The sequence below is a fragment of the Brachypodium distachyon genome, chromosome 2, assembly GCF_000005505.3.
Source record: "Brachypodium distachyon strain Bd21 chromosome 2, Brachypodium_distachyon_v3.0, whole genome shotgun sequence".
Lineage (NCBI taxonomy): Eukaryota > Viridiplantae > Streptophyta > Magnoliopsida > Poales > Poaceae > Brachypodium > Brachypodium distachyon.
Genome location: NC_016132.3, coordinates 49071078 through 49094578, shown reverse-complemented (window position 1 = coordinate 49094578; position 23501 = coordinate 49071078). Strand labels below are relative to the sequence as shown.

The 23501-nt window shown below is 45.1% G+C and overlaps 2 protein-coding genes and 1 long non-coding RNA gene across 6 annotated transcripts; 1 reads left to right on the top strand and 2 right to left on the bottom strand.

The window, feature by feature from the left end:
• The first annotated feature begins 1088 nt into the window (after window positions 1–1088).
• On the top strand, window positions 1089–2136 carry LOC100842228 (E3 ubiquitin-protein ligase RNF181). The gene is made up of 2 exons (XM_024458854.1): window positions 1089–1158; window positions 1483–2136. The coding sequence occupies exons 1-2, from the start codon at window positions 1089–1091 to the stop codon at window positions 2004–2006; spliced, it is 594 nt and encodes a 197-aa protein (XP_024314622.1). The 3' UTR covers window positions 2007–2136.
• Window positions 2137–2613: 477 nt separating this feature from the next.
• Window positions 2614–5982, bottom strand: LOC100841932. 2 transcript variants are annotated; one of them, XR_001405829.2, is made up of 6 exons: window positions 5411–5982; window positions 4825–4913; window positions 4286–4755; window positions 4100–4188; window positions 3602–3645; window positions 2614–3436 (listed from the first exon to the last, which is right to left on the bottom strand). It is a non-coding gene; the product is annotated as an uncharacterized LOC100841932 (long non-coding RNA). The 2 variants fall into 2 exon arrangements; XR_001405828.2 differs by having other exon boundaries at window positions 4100–4755.
• A 9187-nt stretch (window positions 5983–15169) lies between these two features.
• LOC100844676 (polynucleotide 3'-phosphatase ZDP) lies at window positions 15170–21741 on the bottom strand. Of its 3 annotated transcripts, none has more exons than XM_024458679.1 (14): window positions 21244–21741; window positions 21113–21148; window positions 20549–20860; window positions 20411–20446; window positions 20165–20266; window positions 19536–19550; window positions 19371–19442; window positions 19178–19234; window positions 18962–19038; window positions 18119–18200; window positions 17801–17917; window positions 17463–17590; window positions 16685–16754; window positions 15170–15515 (listed from the first exon to the last, which is right to left on the bottom strand). In XM_024458679.1, the coding sequence occupies exons 1-14, from the start codon at window positions 21559–21561 to the stop codon at window positions 15468–15470; spliced, it is 1470 nt and encodes a 489-aa protein (XP_024314447.1). In that variant the 5' UTR covers window positions 21562–21741; the 3' UTR covers window positions 15170–15467. The 3 variants fall into 3 exon arrangements, with proteins under 3 accessions (XP_024314447.1, XP_024314448.1, XP_024314449.1); XM_024458680.1 differs by having other exon boundaries at window positions 15209–15515; window positions 19542–19550; XM_024458681.1 differs by lacking the exon at window positions 19536–19550 and having other exon boundaries at window positions 15209–15515; window positions 21244–21739.
• Between the last annotated feature and the right edge of the window lie 1760 nt (window positions 21742–23501).

The window sequence follows — 23501 nt, the reverse complement described above, 5'->3', positions numbered from 1 at the left end:
TGCCCAAATCAAGCACATGATACCCAAATCTAAATCAAACATTCTTGTCAACACAAAATCTGGGTACCCAAATAGCCTTGGATGCTAGTACAATTCAGTTTATGGGTACCCAAATACCCTAACAGCCCGTTTGGTAACCATCCTTTCATTTCATTTGGTAAAAATGATTCATTTGGTAGGACTGAAATGAAATCCAATTTTTGATAGGATTTCATTTGGTTGAATTTGAATACATTGTTTAAAAATCATGTTTGTCTACCAAATGGATTTGTAGAGTGAGAGACAATTCTAGAGAAATGATGGCTTTTGGAGAGGAATTGGGATTGGTTATAGTACAATTTCATGAAATTTGAGATTGAATTCCCGTGGCCAATTTCGTGCCAACCAAACAAGTTTGTTTCTGTAATTCGAAATGAATTCCTGAATTCTAAGCTCAAATGATGGGTACCAAACGAGCTGTAAGGTGCTACAATTCATCAGGGTATTAAGTGTTACTAGTTTTATAAACCTTGGTTCTTAACCGAGGGAAATACTATAGTCCCCGGCTTCCTTAATGAAAACCAATAGTTTAGTCTACAATAACAGGGAAATACTATGACTATCTGTTACTATACTACATCATTCTTCCTCTTCGGGGAAGCCCAGCAACTCTAACCATGAGTAGTAGAAGAATTTCTGGCGCTGTTGCCGGGGAGACAACAACATATCACAGCCCAGTTTCTAAAAAAAAAAACATATCACAGCCCAGATGCCTTCGCGCAATTCACTATTTTGCTTGTTTCTATCTTTCTTGCTTAGTTGCATTTTTATCTTGCTTGCATCTTTGCTTGCCAAAATTTATTAAAAAACCAAAAATATGTGTGCTACTATTTTTACTTGTGTTGCTATCATGGCTAGTTCATCTATTGTTGCTTCTACTCCCGAACATGAGGTGCTTAATTTTAAATAAAGTGGAGGAGAAAGTTTAAAAGATGCTTAGTATAGGATTTGCGATGCTCAAAATAGATCTACTCGTAATCACTATTCTCCTCCAAAAAAATTATGGGGGTGTAGACACCTTCTTAATAATAATAATAATAATAGGACCAATGCTGTCAAAACAAAAAATAGGACCAAAAGTGTGGGCCGGCACCTTGACCAGGTCGCAGGAAGGGGGAAGTACGTACGCCGTCGCCTGTGATCCTTTCGACCCGAGCGGCCGAGCCCAGCCCAAACCAAACCAGTTTTTGAAGGGAAAAAAAAAAGAGTTCCTTGTAACATTTCCCTCCACCGTGCCGGAGACGACTCCGACACGAACACCTAATTAAACCGATCCTACTCCGAGTCCATCTCCATCTCGCCTCTGCATCGGCAATGCCATGAATCCATAAATACCCACCCCCTATTGATCCCCACGCTAAGCCGGCCAATTCGATCGTTCATCACACAAATCCCATCGTCCCCAAGACCCCAACCAATTGACCGCGACTTGGTGAAATCGAGCCGGCTTTCGCCGCGCGCCTGGGCAATTAATCGATGGAGGCGCAGCCGGCCATGGCGGGGTTCCCGCTCCCGCACATGCTCTACGACGGCCGGTGGATCACGCGGCCGGGGTTCCCATTGCCGCACGAGATGATGAGCGCCACCAGCCAGCTGGGGTCGCCTTCGCCGTCGTCGGCCATGGCGCCCCGGGCTCCGCCAGCGCAGCGGGGGATCAGGAGGAGGAGGAGGGCTGTCCGTGGTGGATCAGCGACGAAGAGGATGAAGAAGACGAAGGGTTGTCCGTGGCGGCGTCGGAGAGGGCGATCGAGGAGCTGAGGAAGACGACGGCGGGCGAGGCGAGGGAGCAGGGCTGCTCGGTGTGCATGGAGGACTACTTCGAGGCGGAAGAAGAGAGGATCATGGCCATGCCGTGCGGCCACTCCTTCCACCAGCGCTGCATCTTCGAGTGGCTCGAGCTCAGCTGCGTCTGCCCGCTCTCCCGCTTCGCGCTGCCCACGCACCAGGAGACGATCATATATACGTAGCTAGTAGTAGCAGATGCATGTCCGGACCAATATTAATCCACTGTCTAAAGATCTGAACAACATGCAGATCTGATTGTTAGCCTCCGAAAATCGTTTGATCATCAGTATAATTCCCTCCGTTCCTTAGAGACATGAAATTAGTACCCTTAGATTCGTTATCAAAAATAATTCATAATACTTGAGATTTCATGTCATATAAATTACACTTAAACATAGTAATTTATGGTCAAAGTGTTGTCTTAATGAACAGCTCCTCTGACCTACCGCACCCTACAGTGAGGTCCCTAATAGGGGAGACATCTCTTATTTATGAAGACGTGGATGGCACACTACCCGTGACTTGCTGAGTAAGACTTTTTATATTCATTTTATACTTGATCGTTAGAAGTCAACAAAAGAAAGGAAGGCAGCACGAAGGTGCATCGTCCAAGTGTGTCTTACTCCTACTTCGTCTCTCACTCTCTCCAGCTCGATCGTGTGTACTAGACGGGTTAACGCGCCTTGCTGCATCGGTGGTCATGAGCTGCAATTTACATGGTCTTTAATTGTGTGGTTTACCCGATTAATTCATTGCTTGGTTGACTGTCTCGTCGAAACAGCTAAGTCATGACCGAGAGACGCAGTAATATTTCATAAATAATAAAGTCGTTACAGATTTGAGAGAACCACTAAACAAATCCTGCCCAAAATGGGTTGTACACTACAGCTAAGAAAGCCTAACACTGTCTGAAACAAAACTTGAACACCGTAAACGAAAAAAACTTAGAAATATAAGCCTAGTACCAGCACCTTTTCGAATACCATGTTGGACATAATCATCATTATTTTCTACTGTCAAAAAGATGAACCAATATCTGGAGTGAAGTATTAACTTGTTCCAAAAATCACCCCAGAACCCAAAAGGAGATCATCACATACGCAAATGTGTAGGTAGTAAAGCTTGCCTTCTATATCCCCTTGGCAGAACCGCATTGCTTGGTGCTGTAGAAGATGTGGCAGCAGCATCTGAAATGTCATATCCACTATAAGGATCAACATATTGGAGCACCAGCAACATTAGACCATATCCTTGTTGTTTGCTTGACTCCTAATATTGCACACACATTTATTAAAACCAAAATAGTGCGATGGATATCATATTGCATTTGAAAGTATCATTTTGTCAGGAGATCAGGCCTGGAAGTCCTTTTTCATGTTCTGTAATTGTGGCTATGTTTCTCACAGATGCAGCACCTGAAAGGCTGAAAGTCTTTATTCATCTTCTTCATGTAACCCTTCATCTCTGTCCTCACTCATTGATTCTTTGCTACTACAGGATACACAATATATGAGGTAAGCAACCCTTCCTGAAGTCGCAATCAGGTAAAATGAAAGCTAGTTTCCATCATATTGCTCCAAGATATTCAGGAGGAAGAACACCATCTGGTCACCTGTGTGAGTGAAATGGTCGAGAAAATTACACGCTAGTAAAAACTCAAAAGATCTCTCAGCTAGTTGAAATGTTAACTAAAATATAAATATGAACTAATTGAGCTGCTTGCGATACTCCTCCCATCTAGATTTCCTAAAAAACTGTACTCCAGAACAAACTTTACCTGGAAAGAAGAAAGCATGCTGGTGTTTCTGCGCCCAAGAGAACCTGCATTCGTCAAAAAAAATCACGTGGAATGAGGAACCAGTAAACGTGTAATAGCTTAACTCTGAAAAACTATTGCGTGTATGTGTCTATGGATGCTGATTCAACAGCTTATCTCTTGAGACCCACATGTGGCAGTGCGCATAACTGACATTCTATGGCACTCAGAGGACCATAACACAACACAATAATAATTCAGAGTTAATGTCCTCTATCGCTTACAATACATCTGGCATGGTTCGGATGCTTCGTCCATTAGATTTACCAACAGCGGAGCATTCGTAAATCCAGTGTACTTCACAGATGTCACACACTGTTCATTTGGAACTTCTGAGCTTCATACATTTCATTTAGATCATATTGCCAAGGTAGCAGTGCGAGCTATAAATTTATTTTCACATGCAAAATAAAAAAAATTCTGCAGAGGCTCTGAGCTGGAGCAAAGTACTATACTCACACAATGCCAGCACCTGCCAGAGCAACTGCCTTGAAAAAGGACATTACTGTCATGGCCAATCCGTTTGCTGCTCCTCTTTGGTCCTGAGACTGTTAGTAATTTCATGATCATCAGTCAGTTGCAGACTTGAAGCACAGATCTTCTATAAAGGAAATTGAAATTGAGATGAACTTAAGGGTTACGTACCACAGCATTGTTTTGAAGGATGAAAGTGTATGTGATGATGGTAACTTGATAAAGTAATCATGGAGACCAATACTCGTCGTGAGATAAACTTTAGCTATTGTGACAGAAAAATAGTACTCCCTCTGTTCCATATTAAGTGACAAAATATTAAATGTATCTAGACGATTTTTGGGTATAGATACATCCATATTTGGGCAAATTTGAGTCACTTAAGATGGACGGAGGGAGTATCTAAGATTGAGTCAACTCCTTTCTGGTGGCAAAACACTACACGGATTTTCAGAAACATCACAATTGCCATCTATGATCTATCTACTTTGTAGATTCTGAAAGTCTAAAATAAGATGGAAAAGAATACTCGCACCAAGATTATTTTTTATGAACGATACAATATTCAGAAGGATTGATAATCCAGGTTCTGACAGGTATTTCATATAGGGGTAGGCAAAGGGACTAGGTATGCACAGAACCTGCAAGATCAATCAGAATAGTTAGGATATGCAGCAAGAAGAGTGATGGACTTAGCAGCTTTCACTCACAGCTGCGATTTGAGAAGATCTGACATGTCCAAGAACTTTATTGATGAGTGGGTATATAAAGAGTTGTTGATACATAAGAAGACTGGCACCTGAAATGGAGGATATAAGATACTGTCAAATGTTGTTATCAGAAATAACTGTGTACTAAGTATTTCAGAACCACGACAATGAAGTTGGACTAAGGAGACTATTTGTAGAGTCTATCTAACTCTGGGGTGTGTTAACTATTGTTAACAACTGCCATCCAGTGTATGAGTCCCAACATAGTAAAATTGTCTGAATTTTATAGTGGCACTGTTGTCAACATTCTTCTGTAAAAATGAGTAGAACACTGATTGTCTCCTAGCAACATAAGTTTGGAAAGATGGTCAGTACATGGATACACTGGCAAATTATAGTACAAGTCTTTCTCTACATGACAACCCTTTTCTTCCTGTTGTTCTATATATAAGAGCACTTTCCTTCTTCCTTTTGGAAGTCTAACCATTTGCCTGAAAAGCTAAGGGTTTGAGAATTATCGACATTGCAAGGAAAAATGAGGTACTACTTGATATCATGCTGCTCCTTGGTAAAGCATAAACCTCACCTGACAAAAATGTCGGCAGCCGGAGAGGACAAAAGGATGAAGCCGGTCAGCGCCGTCGAAGCCCCCAAAAGGGCGCACCACTGCCAAAGGATCAGCAGCGTGAAACCCCGCCGCCTGGCAGGAAAGACAGCCCCAGCAGCTCCACAACCCACCAAAACCTCACCCCGCACCAACTCCGTGAAAGAAACGCGAACGCCGAGCCTGAACTTGGCCGGAGACACGGCAGCCCGACCAGCAGCAATCGCTGACCACCAGCCGCTATCCACCAAGAGCAGAGATGGAAGACAACAGAGGACGCGAGACATTAAGCAAACAAGAACGGATCGTCGGCGACGGTGATCGTCTGAGGCACATCGACGGAGGTGGTGGTGCCGCCACGGGAAAAGCGGCACGCGGAAGGAACCCGCATCCCTTTTAGCCATTGAGATAGATGGGGGCAGGCGGCGGCGCAGCTGTATAGAGGCAGGTGGTGCGGCGGTGAGCTGGGGACCCTAGCTGGAGGTTGCGGAAGACAGAGGAACGCACCAGACGCAGCGCAAGACGGAGGAACCACCTCGACCCCTACCCAGTCGCCCACATGGTTAATGCTGGCCATCCGGCCTAGTTTTTTCGGGCTGGCACGAGCCATGAAAAGCACGGCCCACAGAATGGCACGTCACGGGCCAAATCAGGCCGGGTCAGGCACGAACCCCCATCACGTGACAGGATTTTTTCTGAGATCTGGCCCATGGGCTGTCACGGACACGGCACGGCAAGAATCGGAACAAGCACAGCACGGGAATGGACCCAGCACGGCACGAACGGCACGAGATCGCCCGGAACGGGATGGCACGGAAAATATGCTTGGCTGGAATGAGGCACCAGATTTCCTCGAAGCGGCATGACCGCACGAACGGCACCGGAAAAGCACGAGGCGGAGTTTTGGCATCTTGGGCCAAGAGCAGTCCGCGGCGAGAAAACGGGCCAACGGAGCCTTGCGCAGCACGAAACCCACGGAGCCAGAGCGCCCAGCAGAACGAATGGCCAAAACAGCCCTAACAGGCCTATTCAGCCCGACCATGCCCTTCTCAGGCTTCGGGCTTCCGTGCTGCCGGGCCAGGCACGAAATGTCCACGGGCCAGGCTTTTTCCTCAGATGTGGCCTGTGGGCCAAACCGGCACGGCACGGACCCATTTTGTGCCGTCCCGTGCCGGGCCGGGCCACCGCCGCCTCGTGCCTGAGCCGTGCCGGGTCGGCCCGATGGCCAGGAGTACACATAATGGATCCTTCTTCGAACACACCCGAACGGCCTAACACAACGAGCCGAAGAAAAAGCCCATGAGGAAGCCCACCGCCTAGATGGAAACCCTGGTGGCCCCTGTTTCTGACCAAAGAATGGACCCCTCTAGGGGCAGTAAGATGTACTGTGCAGAAGTATTGCAATCTCTGGACCTTCAGGAATCTAACTCCGAGGCTGAAGATAATGTTGATAATGACTTTCTGCCTCCTCAAGTCCTCTCTGCTCTGCAGTCCAATGATGCTTCCAGGTGTTTGCTCCCCGATTTCAATGCTGTCCAAGACACTCCACATCATACTCCTCCTGTGTGTAGCCTGACCCTGGCATGAAGAAAAGGAAATGGGTCCTGTACTTGCCCAAAGACAAAGCTCCAGAATCACTAACCAAACCAATGTGCTGGACAAAGCTAAGCTTCTTATGATGAAAAAGAATCTCGAGATTCCCCCTACCTTTAAAGGTAATTCATTTGATGTTCTTGATCCTGATTACTTATGCTCTATAGCACATGAAGTTGATATCTCTTTGGGAATTAATCTCTGTGATGAGACAAATACTATTCAGGATTTGGTGCCTAAGGAATTGCAATCTTGTCTTAATTTTGCTCATACTAATCCTGAAATCACCCTTCCATCTGATTTGAATTTGGATTGCCCTGACATTGCTGAAGGGGATATTGATATCCACTCTGTTTCTAACGAGGCTGACTCTCTTGTTCCACCCTTGCCTACAACAAAACCTCCACATAATATTTTATGATAGGTCTACTGTGGAACGTTCGAGGTTTGAATAAACCTGGGAAAATGTTATGTGTTGCTAAACTTCTTGCCTCTCACAGAGTTGACTTTGTGGGTTTGCAAGAAACAAAAAAAGAAAACATTCCTGACTCTTGTCTGAATATGCTTGCTGGTTCTTTTAATTTTAAATGGCACTATCTTCCAGCTATTGGTTCGGCTAGAGGCATACTAGTTGGTTTTAAGGAAAACTTGTTTGAGGTGATTGGTTTGTCTGGCAACTGGTAGTGGTGTATGGTTCTGCTTATAGTGAATTTAAAGTTGAGTTCATTGCTGAACTCCATGATGTTATGGAGCAGAGTCTCTACCCCTCTCTGGTTGGTGGTGATTTTAACCTTATTCGATCTGGCCAGGACAAGAACAATGGTAATTTTAATTCTCACTGGTCCTTTCTCTTTAATGACTGGATCAATAAGTGGGCTCTTATGGACCTAAAAATCTCCAATAGGAGTTATACTTGGTCCAACAACCAACAGAATGCTATCATGGCTGCTTTAGATAGGATTCTTGTCTCTACCTCCTGGGAAACTCACTTCTCTCTCTCTGGTCAAAGCCCTTCCTAGGATTGGTAGTGATCATGCACCTCTTTTGTTGGATTCTGGGGGCTATGTGTCCGGTGGGGAAAGAATTTTCAGATTGAGAAATGGTGGCTCTCTAGAGACGGATGTTTGGCTCAAGAAATATTTTCTAGCGAGGAGAAAATAGATCCTGTCGCACCAGGGAAACTAAGAAAAATTGCGGGCGTGCCAGTGTACTGTGTACACAAGAAAAAGGGGAGGAATCGTATATTTTATTAATCTGTTTGAGATTACAAAATACAATTCCTCGCGCGCTCCGTGGCCTGCTTGCACGGCTTGATTGATAAGGCGATTGAGGTCATCTCCTAGTTCATGGGGCCTCGGAAGGCTCCCGCTTAATTACTCCCGCGGGGTTAAACCTACGAGAAACCTCCGATTAAGCTGTTGTGGTCGTCTTCATGTCTTCGCTTCGCGTCACCTATGCATGTATGGGTGGTGATGGTGTGGGTGCCGGCAGAACCTGTGTACAAGATGGTACACGTGCCGTTGAGCGTGGCCTTAGCCGTGGCCACGCCCACCCTGTCGCCGAGCCTCGTCGGTCTCGACGACCTAAAAGTGGAGTTGGTGTAGATGAATGATGCCGCTTGGCTCGGACATGCCGACGATTCGGCAGCTTCGTCGGGGACGCGGGGAATACATCCCGCGGGAGTAATTAATTGGAGAAGACCTGCAGGCTGGCGGGCGCCTCCCGCCGACACGAAGAACCTGCTGCCGATGACGACATCGTTCGAGTTAACGCCTCTCGTGCTACGGCAACCTGTCGGTCGGCTCGACCTGTTCGTCAAGGTAGTGCTCCGCGTGGAGCGGCCACTATGTGGACGTCACCCATGTCCACACCGTCACGCATGGTGTCGCTTGAGCGGACGTCGGCGAGTTGTCGATGAGGACGGCGCCCCGCGTCAAGCGGGCGCCATAACACGACGATTCTCTTGTACCTGGCATCGACGGCGGCGCGCGATGGTCGTAATGATCACTTTGAAAAGTGACCGAGGACATCACGCTGCCCAGCTCCGTAGATGGCTGAGCAGGGCGACAGTGCTCGGGCTTCACAGCACCATCACCGTGCTAGATGCAAGAGAGGATCGAGCTGAGGATAGGGGTAGGAGTAGATTAATACTCACCGTAGTCGTTACCTGAAGCCATGGAATTGATGTTGATGGTGTTCGTCCGACCGAGCACCGGTGCTTTGATCTGTTCGTCTCGCCGAGCGTTTCCTCCGTCTCTGAACTCTCTGCTCAGAAAAAAGCCCCCTGTGCCTTGTGTCGTGCGCCTTATATATAGGCAGGCAGCGGACGTACCTGGCCGCTGGCCGTTGCGATGCGCTTGGATACTTCGGACGCAAGTTACGCTGGACGTTCTTATCTCCTCCGCCCGCACGCGCGATCTTCCCTGTTGTGTTTATCTCTCCCAGAGTTTTACGCGTCGACGTACGTGATCCTGGCTGTCAGGCGGTTCAGCCCAACTCAAACGAACAGGAGGACTCTTATTTGCTTAGCTGGTTAGCTCTCCGGCTGAACTCGAGCGCACGCGCCTGCTACCTTGCAGCCTGCAACACAAATTCTCAAGTGCTGTTGCAATGCACATACGTACATATACACGCTCCTGCATGTGTCTTATTCCCTGTTTTCTTTTTTTTCTTCTTTTCTTAATATCCAGATCAAGTATTGAGCTTGTACAAAATATCATCAAACAACGGCTTTATTTCCTTTGTGGAACAAATCTGGAACACCCCTTGCCCCTCTTCTATTCCTATTGAAATTTGGCAATTTAAACTCCGCCTGCTTAGGAAGAAGTTGCGCGGCTGGAATAGCAATGAAGAGGCGGCTTTAAAGAAAAATAAAAAACTTCGTATGGAGGAATTTGATATCCTAGATATTTTTTCTGAACAAAATCTCTTGACTGATCAAGAGAAGGGCAGACTGAAACAAATCTCTACTGAGCTCGATGAGATCTGGACGGTAGAGGAAACTAAGATCTGGCAACGCTCCAGAGACAAAAACATTTTAGAAGGAGATCGCAACACTGCCTATTTCCATGCTCTGGCTAACCAGAGAAGGAGGAAAACTTCCCTTGCTATTTTAGAGGGTCCTAATGGCCCTGTCTATGAAGTGAAAGACATGCTTTCTATTGCCTCTGAGTATTATAAAAATCTTTTTGGGTTTGAACCCAGACCACACATCTCTTTGGGTGGTCATTTTTGGGATCCTCAAGATTTGGTGACCACCAAGGAAAACCAGATACTGGAACAACCTTTCTCCGAGGAGGAAATTAAGGCAGTTGTCTTTGGTTCTTATGCCGCTGGAGCTCCGGGGCCAGATGGCCTCCCTTTCCTTTTCTACCAAAAGTTTTGGTATCTTATTAAAGATGATTTCATGGCCTTGGTGTAAGATTTCCATAGTGGATGTTTGGATGTTCGCAGAATCAACTTTTCCATCCTTACCCTCATTCCTAAGGAACCTGATGCAAAGGAAATGAAAAAATTTCGGCCTATCAGTCTAGGTAATTGTAGCCTTAAGATTATTACAAAAGCTATGACTAATAGGATTACTTCTGTGGGACATCGAATTATTTCCCAGAACCAAACTGCATTCATCAAGGGGAGATTCATTCTTGAGAGTGTGGTCTCTGCCCATGAGATTCTTCATGAGGTCCATCAATCCAAAACCCCTATTCTAGTTTTAAAACTAGACTATGAGAAGGCTTATGACATAATTAATTGGGAATTCCTTGATGAAATGCTTGCTTCTCGGGGCTTTGGTCTGGTCTGGAGAACGTGGGTCAAAAATATTTTAGTTAATGGCTCTTTTAATGTCAAAATTAACAACACCATGGGTCCTTATGTCATTGCTGCCAAAGGATTAAAACAAGGGGACCCCCTCTCACCTATTTTGTTTAACTTGGTCGCGGATGTGTTCACAAAAATGTTAGACAAAGCTGCTGGTGCTAATCTCATTCAGGGGCTGCTCCCTAATGTGATTAGGGGTGGTGTCATCAGCATATATCAGCCTTCAATATGCTGATGACACCATTCTTTTCATTGAACCTCAGGTTGCTTTTGCCAGACACTTAAAATGGCTCCTCACTTGTTTTGAATAGTTATCTGGTATGCGAATTAATTACCATAAAAGTAATTTAATGACTGTTCATCTAGAGGAGGAGCAAGCTAGGGCTTATGCCCAGATTTTTTGTTGCAAATTGGGGACTTTCCCTTTGAAATACCTGGGAATTCCCCTACATCATAGTAAGCTTAGGAGAGAGGACCTCCAACCTGTGGTGGATAAAGTTGTGAAAAGAATCGCTGGTTGGAGAGGCAAAGTCCTTTCCTATGGTGGCAAGCTCACTCTTTTGAAAACCTGCATCTCTAGCATCCCAACTTATCTCCTTCTTTTATTAAGTTCCCCAAATGGGCCATTAATGCAATCACTTCTCAGATGAGTCATTTCTTCTGGGGTAATATAGGAGATCAACATAAGTATCACCTTGCTGATTGGGGACTCATTAGTAAGAAAAAGGAATTTGGTGGGATGGGCATTCATGATCTTAGAGATTTCAATCTCTGCCTCCTAGCTTCCTGGATAAAACGATATCATCTCTCTAACAACCAGATCTGGAAGCAGATTGTGGACCATAAATACAATGCTTCCAACTCTAATATCCTGAGATGCCCGGGCTCCAACGCTTCTCCTTTTTGGAAAGGAGTTTCACAGGCAGCCAAGTTGAGATACCGTTGGAAAGTAGGGAATGGTAAGAAGGTGAAATTCTGGGAGGATATTTGGTTTGGGCATTGCTGCCTTGCGACCCAATTCTGGGATCTGTATATTATCGCTAATGAACAATATTGCTCAAGTGCTGATCTTTGGGATGGGGCTGATCTGAAAATTACTTTTCGAAGAACTTTTAACAACACTATGATCCTTCGCTGGTTTGAACTCGAAGCCATTATTCATGCCACTCAGCTATCTGAGGTTGAGGACACCCCCATTTGGTTGTTTAACCCCTCTGGAATTTATTCTGTAAAATCATTCTATGCTATTATCAAAAATGGTGGTGTCCAACCTGTTCATTCCCCTGCCATTTGGAATATTACTGTTCCGCCAAAAATTCATGTCTTCTTGTGGCTTTTAACCAATAATAAGCTGCTTACTAGAGACAATCTTGCTAAAAGACGGCTGGTGGATGATCCTTATTGTGTTTTTTGTGGTGAACTTGAATCTGTTAGGCATCTGTTCTTTGATTGTGTGGTTGCCAAAGCTATTTGGGCTGTAATCTCCTCTATTTTGAATATTTCTATTGGCACTGACTTTCTCTCGGTTGGGCAATGGTGGATTAGTAATAATTTGCATGCTGGACACAACTTGGTGTCTTCTGCAGTTCTATGGTCGATTTGGACTCACCGTAATGCCTTGCTGTTTCAGGGAAAGCTCTGGCGAAATGCTCATGTGGTCCTGGACTTGGTTAATTTCTGCTCACTGTCGCCGCTGGAGGATCTTGTGCCATCAACCCTGCTTGGACAAGGTGGACCAGTTCATCCGCGACATGGAGCACAGAAGAGGGGAACTCCTGAGGATAGCCTGGCGCTGAAGTCACCATCTGGGGCCTGGCCGGTGGGAGAACTCCACACTCAGCTCGCTACAACCTCCTGGTTCCCAGATGCCCAGCGTGCTTCAGTCTGAGATGCTGTGTGTTTGCTGCCTATCAGTTCTGTAGCATTTCTTTCTGTTGTCGCGTTTCTGGCCATGTAGCCATGTTTAAACTGCTGTGACAGTGTCCGTATGACTTGGTCTCATTCAATAAATGGGGCTGGGGACAAAACCCCTTTTTTCTTAAAAAAAAGATACGAAACAGTTGAACAGCTTGCTGCGTGCAGTATATATGAACACAAGCAGCTGGATGTAGTAAATTGGCGATGCCGCTACATACAGCCGAATTTCCAGACCTTCCTGCTGTTCGCCATACAAATTCGCAATGCATGCTAGATATCCATCATGGAACAAATGTCTAGTTCAAACTTCAGACATAAAAAAAGACGATCGGACGAAAGCTACATGACCAGCGGTCAAACATAGAGGAACCTAGTACGGTGCTGTGTTGATCACGCCGCCGAGACGATTCGGAAGCAAAGCAACATGTAACTGTAGCTAGGTAGACCTAACACCTATAGCGCTAGAAGGCATGAACTAATTAAGCAGATGCTGAATGCTAGCTACTCTACCAATCTACGGAGTAGGAGTATAAGCTAGCCAGAAGATGGCATGGCAGCACCGTAGCTAGTAGTCGCCGTCGTACAGCCTCCGGCCGACCTCGAACGAGACGAAGGCGTCGGCGCAGGCGTACTGCAGCTGCTCCCGCGTGAGCCGCGGTGCGTCCCAGGCGCTGACCCGCACGTGGTGCGGCTTGTCGGGCCACACGCCCATCACCTCCCACGCCACATCCTGCAGCCCGGCCCTCTTGAGCGCCGGCATCCCCAGCTGTTCCGCGGCGAGGTAGCGCAGGTCCACCCAGTTGTGGTTTCGTGATACCGGTGGTTTTTGAACTCGCGTACGTACGTTGATAGGAATCAGATAATTGCGCAGGCATATCAGGCGTTTGCCCGAGTATATATATAGACCCGCAAAGACGGTGCGTTTAGTTTGGATGATGGCCCGGGCCGAGATTACGTCGTGGGGACTGGGGACACTCCAGTAGTATATGGCATGTTTTTAGCAAAGCAGCGGCGTGAGTTGATGGAAACGGATAATATTGGGACACGTTTCTTGCCAATAAGGTTCCACGAATCTGTCGAGTGACTGCTCTTAACAATTTTTCCGGATGGATCGATCGCACGTCCAAGCGAGCACCCCTGGCCGGTGAGATCGTGTGGGGCGTGGCTGGCTATGTGAGAACGATGTCTCGATCTGGACCCATTGTGTTTTACCGCGAGCGGGTGTCGATTGGAATTTGCTAAGAACGATTTCTGGGTATTCGGCGTTTGCATGAAGGGCTCCCAAACAGTTGTGTCCCGTCATTTTGTGGCATCTACTTGCGCACTAGTGAAGGTTTAGTGAAGGTTGGAATAGGGACCGGAACAAGCATTTCCAGGAAGGAAAAAGCTCTGCTAGGCTCGGCCGCACTACGCCTCCAATCCTCAATCGTCCGACCAACACCACCGGTCGTTCGATCTGCATACGTGGGACCAGGTACTTAATGCTATCTGCTAACCCGCGTGCTAAACGCAACACTCCACTGCAACCATCAACAGTGATCTACCTACGGCCGTAGGTCGCACTGTTTCAGATATTAAATGAGTTGCCGCACTGTAGCCGCCTACCATCTTCGTTCCTCGTAGCAGCTCACCAGCTCGACTTTAATTTTAGACGTAGAGCTGTTTACGCAGGCAGCGTTGGGCATGGGCTTTTATTTTGTGTCGTGCCCATGTGCTCAATGTGTCGCAGTACTTGTTGTGAAGAACGGAGTATACAAGAGACACCACCTGGAACAGCTACTTCTGCAAGTTCCATTAAGCTATCTCCTGGCCGTGTTGCTGACGGAATATCTTCAAGAGAAGCAGAAATCCGCAGAGATTCAGCTCTTCCAGATACAAAAAAACAACGCATCAACGGGCGATGAATGGGTGTTTGAGCAAAAAGTTGGCTACTATAATACAGTACATTTATGCCTACCGGAGCGAAGAAGCAAACGAATCTGGAATTGAATCCAATTCCATGGATCCAGCCAAGGAAAGAAAAATGGAGGCATGAACACCGTGTCGTATAGCTCAGCAGCAAAGAAGTAGGCCTAGGGAGGTAGACGATGCCAACCAACCCAATTTAATTCTGACGCATCTTTTTTTTTCTGAAATTATAATTCTGACGCATCTTTGCAGAGAGGAACAGGACCCTACCTAAGGGCTTTTGAATTTGAACGGAAAACACGATTCCAGCCTAGGGTCATACCTACCTAGGTTAGTATGCATGATGCATCGATTTGGTTTAATACCTCTGCTGTGAGTAGCGGATCCCGACGCAAACTAAGGCGCACTGGACGGCGACGATCCTAGGCGCAGTACGCCCGAGCTGACGATTTCTGGTTCAGGAAGGAAATGACATCCGTATAGATATATCTAGCCAGTACTATCGATACATCTACTCCGTATAATACTTAGATCAAACGACGGTTGTCTCACAAGCTACAGAAAGGCAAGTTCCATCCCTGGTACAGCAAACAGGACTACACGGGATCTTCCGTCGGAAGATAGGAACTGTGCAAACGGTGCATTCTGGGAAACATTAATAGCCAGTTTAAACAGAGATTTTGTGCTACATTTTCATGTCACAATAACGGTGGTGTTCTCGGTCCCGAACTTGAGACACCAGCCTATGGTAATTGGTAAACCATCTTATTTGCCACCTAATGTACCTGGCCACATTGAAAACCTAGGGACCGAAGTACTCTTCAGGAACATGGAACTTCAGATCGATAGCCTAAAATGGAAAATATCACAGAACGTCAGAAATGAGGAAGCAAACAAGAGAAAGCTAATTAAAGCTTCACCAACACGTACAAAAAAGTCCAAGACAACTTTGATGAAACAAAGAATAGAGGGTTCCATGTCAGCAAAGGAGCCCAGTGCTCCCTCCAGACAAGGTACCCATAGGCAGTACATAAACCCGATGGGCGGAACCGTATATGAGATAATCCAATTTGTCACCAACAAAATCAAGTTATTATTTTAGGATTGCCTATACCCTCAAACATATAAAAACTGATGCAAAATGGAACCAACATTCCTAAAAGTTATACAATGGTCTATCTCACTGTAACTGGCAAATGGCAAACTTGCCAGGAATATGAAAAATGATAACTCGAGATTTTTCTTATATCACTCTGGCATCCTGCGTCAGCTAGCACACAAGGTCTTAAAACTAAGGCTGCATGAGCAAGTCAAAGTGGTAATGGAACTAGAATAAGTATATTTCCTAAAGGAAAGGCAAATCAAGCATACTTCAATCTGCACCTGTTCCCAGAGTTATACCGAGCAAAATGCACAAGCGCACTGAGGCAGTTATGATAGGTATTTCTCAATCTTGAAAGGATGTTTAAATAATCTATTCACATGCAATTATGAAATTTCAGAGTATATCATTCACAAGTGCCAATCCAATTCCAACTCACAAAGTTCTCCTACCACACAAAGATGGGCTGACAAATCCTGGTTACAATCAGGGATTCTAAGGCTGGCATTCCAGACGCCAAATGCAATGATAATGTGAAATCTGATAACTCCTATTAGAAGGTATAAGATCTGTATTCTATCTAACTGTCGACTCTGATACCACATTTCTTTAATTGATTCCGCAGCTCAAAGAGCTAGTTGGTTTGATGCTATTTACTTAAATATTACATGAAGGCATGGAGCAGTTAAAAACAATCTCATGTTATTCTTTATTAAGCTTTGCATGGCTATCTAAAAAGTTTAAATCCTGCTGTATGGTGTCCAATCTCATATTCTAAGCAAATATTGCAAAGAAGGTTTTTGGTACTTCCATAATGACAAGCAAAATTGCAACAGGCATTTCAAAATGCTATTTGTTTCAATCGAATGAAAAAATGCTCGTATATTGTAGATCGGGGGATAGAGGCTTCAGCATACCTTAGCAAATTCTATATCTGCATCACTATGATCGTTTTCTCTCCCAGCAGCATCACCGACATAGAAAGATCTGAAATAACATGGCAAACCTCAGAAAGGGAGCCTGTAGTATGATCAAATCCTAACGGGCAAAAGGTGTCTTTATCAGTTCTTGTACCAACATACTGAAATGACGCAAAAGCTTAAGCTACAAGCACAAGATGGGCAATCCTAGTTATTTCACAACTCGTGTTTAAGCTTGATCAACCCTGGTATAATCATATCAGATTTTCACACCGTACAATGCTGTGAAGGCCTTATAGTCTTATACTTTGTGTGGACCTAGCAGCATACTCAGAACTTCAGATGCTGTTATCGAGCTACATGTGCCGACCACTCAGCAAAGACATTGCACTGTTAGGATAGGTAGTCAATCTTACAAATCTCACACGGTACTTCCATACAAACCACATGGGCATTCTTGCAAGTGTTGTTGGCATATATATATAGGCAAGTTAGCAACAGGGGCAGGGCTGAAAGACACAATGGTCCTGAAGGAAAGCATGGTAGAATTGGTACATGATACAGTATTATTTTAAATGCAGGAGCCTGAAAACACAGAGCTCGAAAAGTAAAAAGCAAACAAAAAGAAGGAATTATGTATTTTTGTACATGCGAATGTCACCAGCTATTAATAGAACTATACACAAAAAATGTTATTTGAAGCTTAAGCCCACCATGAAAAAAAATCTATTCAAAATGGTAAATATGAAAATGAAGTATGGAATAGAATAATTACTGATCCATGTCGATGGCAATTCCAGAATTGAAATGCTCTGTCATCAACCACCACATTCCAGGATTTGGTTTGCGAAATGGATCGTCTGGTGTGCCTTTTCCTTTCCCGATACCACATGCAATGAAAACCTGCAGGAAAACATAAGTCACATATTTCTGTCTGGTGCACAAAATAACTATTTATCAACATTATAAAAAATGCGTTAAGAAGTTTCAAGATGCAATGTTCTGCATGTCATGAGAAATAGCAACCTAAACAAAATCTATGCGACTGAGTAATAACTGCTACAGTTGGTTTTTTATATTAAACATCTGTAAGAATATAACTTTGCAGAATACCTGAATAGGGACTTTAACACATTCAATAAAGTTGTCCAGACGTCCAACTTTGGAGTCAACAGCTTGCTGCCGCTTATTCTTCCAGCGCTCAATGTTTGACTCATTGGTGAATATGACCTGACAACACCATACACTATGATTTGCCAAAATATAATCTTTGAGGGTAAATAAAGCTATACATAATCAACTATGTTAAGATAGTATGCAGTGGCCCACTTTTCTTTGTAAAACCACATCATACGCACACTTAACTTGAAATGAAGTACACAGATAAAGAGAAAAGTACAGTGATGGGACCAAAACAAGAAAAAAACTAACCAACTTGTAACCATCATTGTACAGCCTTTGCAACTTGTCTGGAATTGAATTATGCTGTAAAGACCACTTGTCTGCACCAATGCTGCACTTGGAGTAGGTCAAAAGTTATCAAATGTCTACTTAATATAGCAACAGCACGTAAAAGAGAAGCATTCATGTCAGGCACTCTATCTGTAACAAATCATAATTTCAGGGGAACAATATCCCACGACTGGCTTTTAATGATTATGCTCGAGGCCATCAAAAGTTCAACATAATTTTTATTTTACAAATCAACTTGGGTTGATCTAGTTACCAAGATGTTTTTTTATTACAGAAGATTGGTTGAAACAACTGTTGTAAAAAAATCTTATTGGTTAAGGACACCAAGGCGGAAGGATGATGAATGACGAAAAGTTCTAATTTCCTAGCATCCAAGACTCGATTACCATATTGTAATCTGCAGGTTCTTACCAATATACAGTAGAGCGAACCCTATGTATAACCCACATCATGGATGCATAAACTACACTTTAACTTACCAATTTCCAATAATTTGCTGCATGGATTTTCACAAGCATATCAAGCTTTACTTTCAGTTATAGCAGGGACCAGGGAGTAGGACATGAGAGTCCAACAATTTTACAAGCATATCAAACTATATGAGACTGTCCAACCAGACCAACATTAAACATAGATCCGGACTGTAACGCAAATCCTTTCTTTAGCAAGCCGATTAAAATGAGTCTTCATTGTAAAGCAGTGAATAATGGATATAGTACTCACAGAAGAGGCATGTAGAAAACTTCAATAGAATGATCTTATGTAAGATCTTTCCAAAAAGGGAAATATATAACAAAATACCTCTTCACTGAGGTTTTGGCAAGACACCCGTCGAAATCAAATGCAGCAATCTTAGCTGAAGCATGAAGTCCCTCATCCTGAACATTAGAATTGCAAAATAGTTATTTCTGGCAACTTCACAAGACTTTAACCAAAAGCAGTAGATGATATGGATTATTGGATTATCAAAGTAGAAAATGATACTTCAGTGATGTTATCTAATTTTGCTCAACACACCTGCTCACGGAAAATAACAGTGTCAAAAACCTTCCAATGAGTGGGAAGGGTAGCATCCTGCATCAACAGACATCAAGATTCAAGAAGGTTCACAGGTAGTAATTCAGTAAAATAAATGCTTGCAGGGAAACAAATCATCAGCTCAAAGATAGAGAAACACCAGACTGAGACTCGCTAGGAATTACAAGGCTACCTTGTATGTTTTCTTGATATCAGAAGCCGAAAAGTGTATCAATGGACTGATTCTTTTGTTCCCTGTGGATGGCTGTTATGGAAAATAGAACAAGAATTATAAATCAAACAAATAATCATATGTTGAGCTCTCCAATGAAGTTAAGGGAAAAAAGAATGTGGTTACCGTAACCTTTCTTAACTACAAAAGGTCATTTGGTTTGTCTCTGAACATGCCAACTTCCCATTTGCAGCAAAAGAAGTGGAGGGTAGGAAAAATGTTTGGAAAGTGTATAAGATACAAAGATGTGTGATATAGTCACTCCTTAAAACGTGCACTCAGAATAAAAGAATCAGCATTCACCGCCTCACAACATTGGTATAAGAAAATAAATTTGATTGTCCAATGCAAGTTACGGTTGGCTAACAGCGGATGCTACCAATGACCTATACATACAGCTATAAAAAATTACTAAGCAAGGCATGTAGCGAAACGTAGAACTGCAAGTCTCAAGCAACAGATGCCCCTAAATTTATGATGGACAAGCAAAAGGAGTCGAAAGTAGGCGAGACACTTGACGACTACACACGATGAATCAAACTAAGCACTTCCTAACTAAAGAAACCTTCATATAAGACATCACATATCACACCAATCAAAACAAACAGCAGAAATGTTACCAACTACTCCAATCCAAAAAATAGTTTTCAAAGAGACAAAAATTGATTTTTAGAACCAATCACCAGCTCAAACTTCTGATAGAATGAAAACCTCAAAAAATCATCACAGCGAATATTTATAGGAGATGCACTTGCCTTTTCTGCCACTTCCACTTTAGGTGAGGATATAAGGGCATTTGCTTTCTTTGGGCTTGGCACTTCCTGTGGACCGACTGTGTCCTCTTCTCTCTTATTATCCTGAAAAGAAGTAATATTTATGGACCTACACATACTTCTATGAAACTATCAGAAATTTGACATCTGGTAAATAGAAGTATCCAGCATACAGTAGCAGAAACACCAACTGATAGAATAGGAATTTCAACAAGTTGGATGTGTTACCTTCTCTAGCTCACGCAACAACTCACGGTCATCATCCTGCAGTCCCACCAAAAATCTGGAGCTTAGACTCCAAAGGCCAAAACGGAAGCACGGAACTGAACAAAATATGAATGAAATGAAGCCTTCCAGAGCCCAAACCTTAATGGAGTCAAACCCCTTGACCTTCTCAATGGGGCCAAGCGGATGTGATGATGTGGGGAAGCAGGTGACATGGTACCACTTGGTGCTGTCGAAGCCACGGGGATCACGGACTGAAACACCAAGGCGGAGTACGCCCTTGGCGATGCTCACGCTGCAGCCCTTGCAGGTGGAGCGGGCAGACTTTGCATACTCAACAGAGACACTTGCATTTTCTTCCACCCCAGCTTCAGGTGAAGATAGATGGGCCTTTGCTTTCTTTGGGCTTGGAACTTCCAATGGACTGATTGCAGTCTGGTCTCTTTTATTGTTCTGAAGATTTTCATGGGACCACACATAATTATACGAATCAAAATTACATTTCAAGGAGGAACACAAGCCAAATTATCGAATTCCTTCGCTTGACATAAGATTTTCCGATTCTAGTAAATGCTACGAAAACGTTTCAATTTACCAGCATCATTCTACATTAGTAAAATTGCATCTAGATGGCAGAAATATCCAGCATGCGGCAGCAATGAGGCTACTAACAGAAAAGACTTCAAAAAGTGAGGAATGCGTTACCTTCTCAAGCTCTCGCAACTGCTCGCGATCGTCGTCCTACATTCCCCCAAAATCCGGAGTTTAGCCCCCATAGAGGCCAAGACAAAACAGAACGAAATACGAAGGAAACAAAACCACCCAAACCCCCAAACCTTGATGGACTCGAACCCCTCGACCTTCTCGACGGGTCCAAGCGGGTGTGACGAGGCGGGGAAGCAGGCGACGTGGTACCACTTGGTGCTGTCGTATCCACGGGGGTCGCGGGCAGAGGCGCCGAGGCGGAGCGCGCCCTTGGCGATGCTCGCGCTGCAGCCCTTGCAGGAGGAACGGCCGGACTTGGCGTACTCGACGGACACGGTCACCTTGCCGGCCGACGCCGCCGGCGAGGCCGACATTGAAGCGCGGGCGAAGCGAACGGCGGCGGGGAGGAGAAAGGAGCTGGGGTTTCGGGGGAGGAGGGATACGAGCATGCGAGGTGGGGATGGACGAAGGGAGGACAGAGTAGGGCTGGGGCGGTTGGCTAGGGTTTTGTGCAGGCGGCCAGTCCTGTTAGGAATCACGCCGTGGTGGGAGGAGACAAGGGCGGGAAGAAAGAGGAAGGTGGGCAGCCGTGAGCCCGTGAGCCGAGCCGTGCAGGTCAGCAGGTGCCCGGTTGGGCTCTGTTCTCTACGCTGCGTTGTCGAAGTGTTTTTTTTTTTTTTTTTTTTGAAAGAGAGGGCCAGAGAGGTAGGGTGCCGTTGGTGCGGCGCAGCGGACCGGCGACTTGACCGGACCGCGTCAGAGCATCTCTAGCATAGCAGGTACCGAACTGGGACCATACAGCCCGAACTCAGTATTCAGTTCTGGAAAAACAAAAGTTGGCCCGACTAGCTAACGAAAGCTGGTTCGGTCCGAGAAAATCTTTTCGGAAAATCGAAACGTCATCTCCGTAGCACGTATATCTGCGGTTTGGAGGAGGCTTTTCAGTTCCAAATCCAAAACCCCCTCCGCCGCCGCCCAAAGCCCCACCACACCCATCTCCGGCGACCGTGAGCGAAGAAATGGAGGCTCAAGACTTCTTTTCCCATCCCACAGCCCCCGCAGCCTCCGCCGTCTCCACCATTTCCAGCAACCCTAGGTTGCCGGAGATGCACGCACCGGCCGACGACGACGATTCTTCCTGGGACAGTGAGGAGACAGATTACGAAATGATCTCCGATGACGACGAGGACCCCATCGAGAGGGCCAAGAAGGAGTCTCGGATCTTGGTTTTGTTTCTGTTCTGCCCCGTTGTGAGCTGTACTAAATACACAAATTTAGCTCAACCGAACTCGCGGAGTTCGAGCCAGCCAAGATCGGTAACTGCTAGAGTTACTCTCACCGCGGCATTGCGGTGGGGAACAGAGAGAAACAGAGCGGCACAGACGGCCAAAGCTGGAAACTCTTTTCTACCGACTCCGCTATGTAACGGTACTCTCCAGAGGCTACCACGCGTGGTTGGGTTGGTCCAACTCATTTATATTTTCTCATTGGTATATGATATAGACAATGATATATGATATATGTAATGGTATATGATATGCGAATGCTAAATTTAACTGTATGTGGTATATATTTTTTAGCGGATAACACGTGGCAGCCTCTGAACTACATAGCGGAGCATGTAGAATGGCCGAAAAAGCCAAAGCAAGATAAATTTGCTATGTGTCTACATCAGAGCACCCCGTTCGTAGGACTAAACAAACCTCTCTTTTTTCATACTCCCTCCGATCGAAATTAGTTGTCAAAATATTACATGTATTTAGATACTTTTTACACATAGATATATCCGTATTTAGGCAAATTTGATACAAATAACTTGCCAGTAGTTTTCTTCTTTCCCCTCTCCTCCAACTCTCCGTCTGGTCATCTAAACAAAAATCTCTCCATCCGGATCTACCATCCTCTCCTCACTACTCGGCTGCCGTCCTGACCCTCCTCCGTTGAGGCCTCCGGGCCAGCGCCCCGCACAGCCTCCGTCCCAACGCCGCTTGCGGCCTCCGCCTAGCACCGCATGCGGCCTCCAGGCAAAACTCTACACTGTGTAAGGCCGACCCGTGCCTCCCGAGTTCCCCGGCCTCAAATCCCAATCCCCATCTCATACATCCATACTCCCCCAATTCGTTCGAGCTTTCCAGACTACAGCCACCAGCGCCACCTCGCCGGCACACCTCAACGGAACAAACATCGCGGCAACAGGCCTAACTTGTTCCCGACGGGCGCCGATGACCGCGGCCAATGGCTGAGCTAGCCGACTATTGGAGCCTGGGCAAGATATCTTTCTAAACTGAAGTTTGTCCATATAATTTGCTAATATAATCATCTTACTTTCTTTCTTTTAGTTAAGTAAGGTTCAATTAGGAGAGCCTGGGCATTTGCCCGGGCTGTAGCT

Coding starts and splice junctions, on each gene's coding strand:
- LOC100842228 (XM_024458854.1), top strand. CDS start 1,089: ATGCTGTCAAAACAAAAAATAGGACCAAAAGTGTGGGCCGGCACCTTG. Junction 1,159..1,482: donor CAGGTCGCAGGAAGGGGGAA/GTACGTACGCCG, acceptor GGTGAAATCGAG/CCGGCTTTCGCCGCGCGCCT.
- LOC100844676 (XM_024458679.1), bottom strand. CDS start 21,561: ATGCTCGTATCCCTCCTCCCCCGAAACCCCAGCTCCTTTCTCCTCCCC. Junction 20,447..20,548: donor AGGGGTTTGACTCCATTAAG/GTTTGGGCTCTG, acceptor GTGGGACTGCAG/GATGATGACCGTGAGTTGTT. Junction 17,591..17,800: donor GTGTTAAAGTCCCTATTCAG/GTATTCTGCAAA, acceptor GTTTTCCTGCAG/GTTTTCATTGCATGTGGTAT.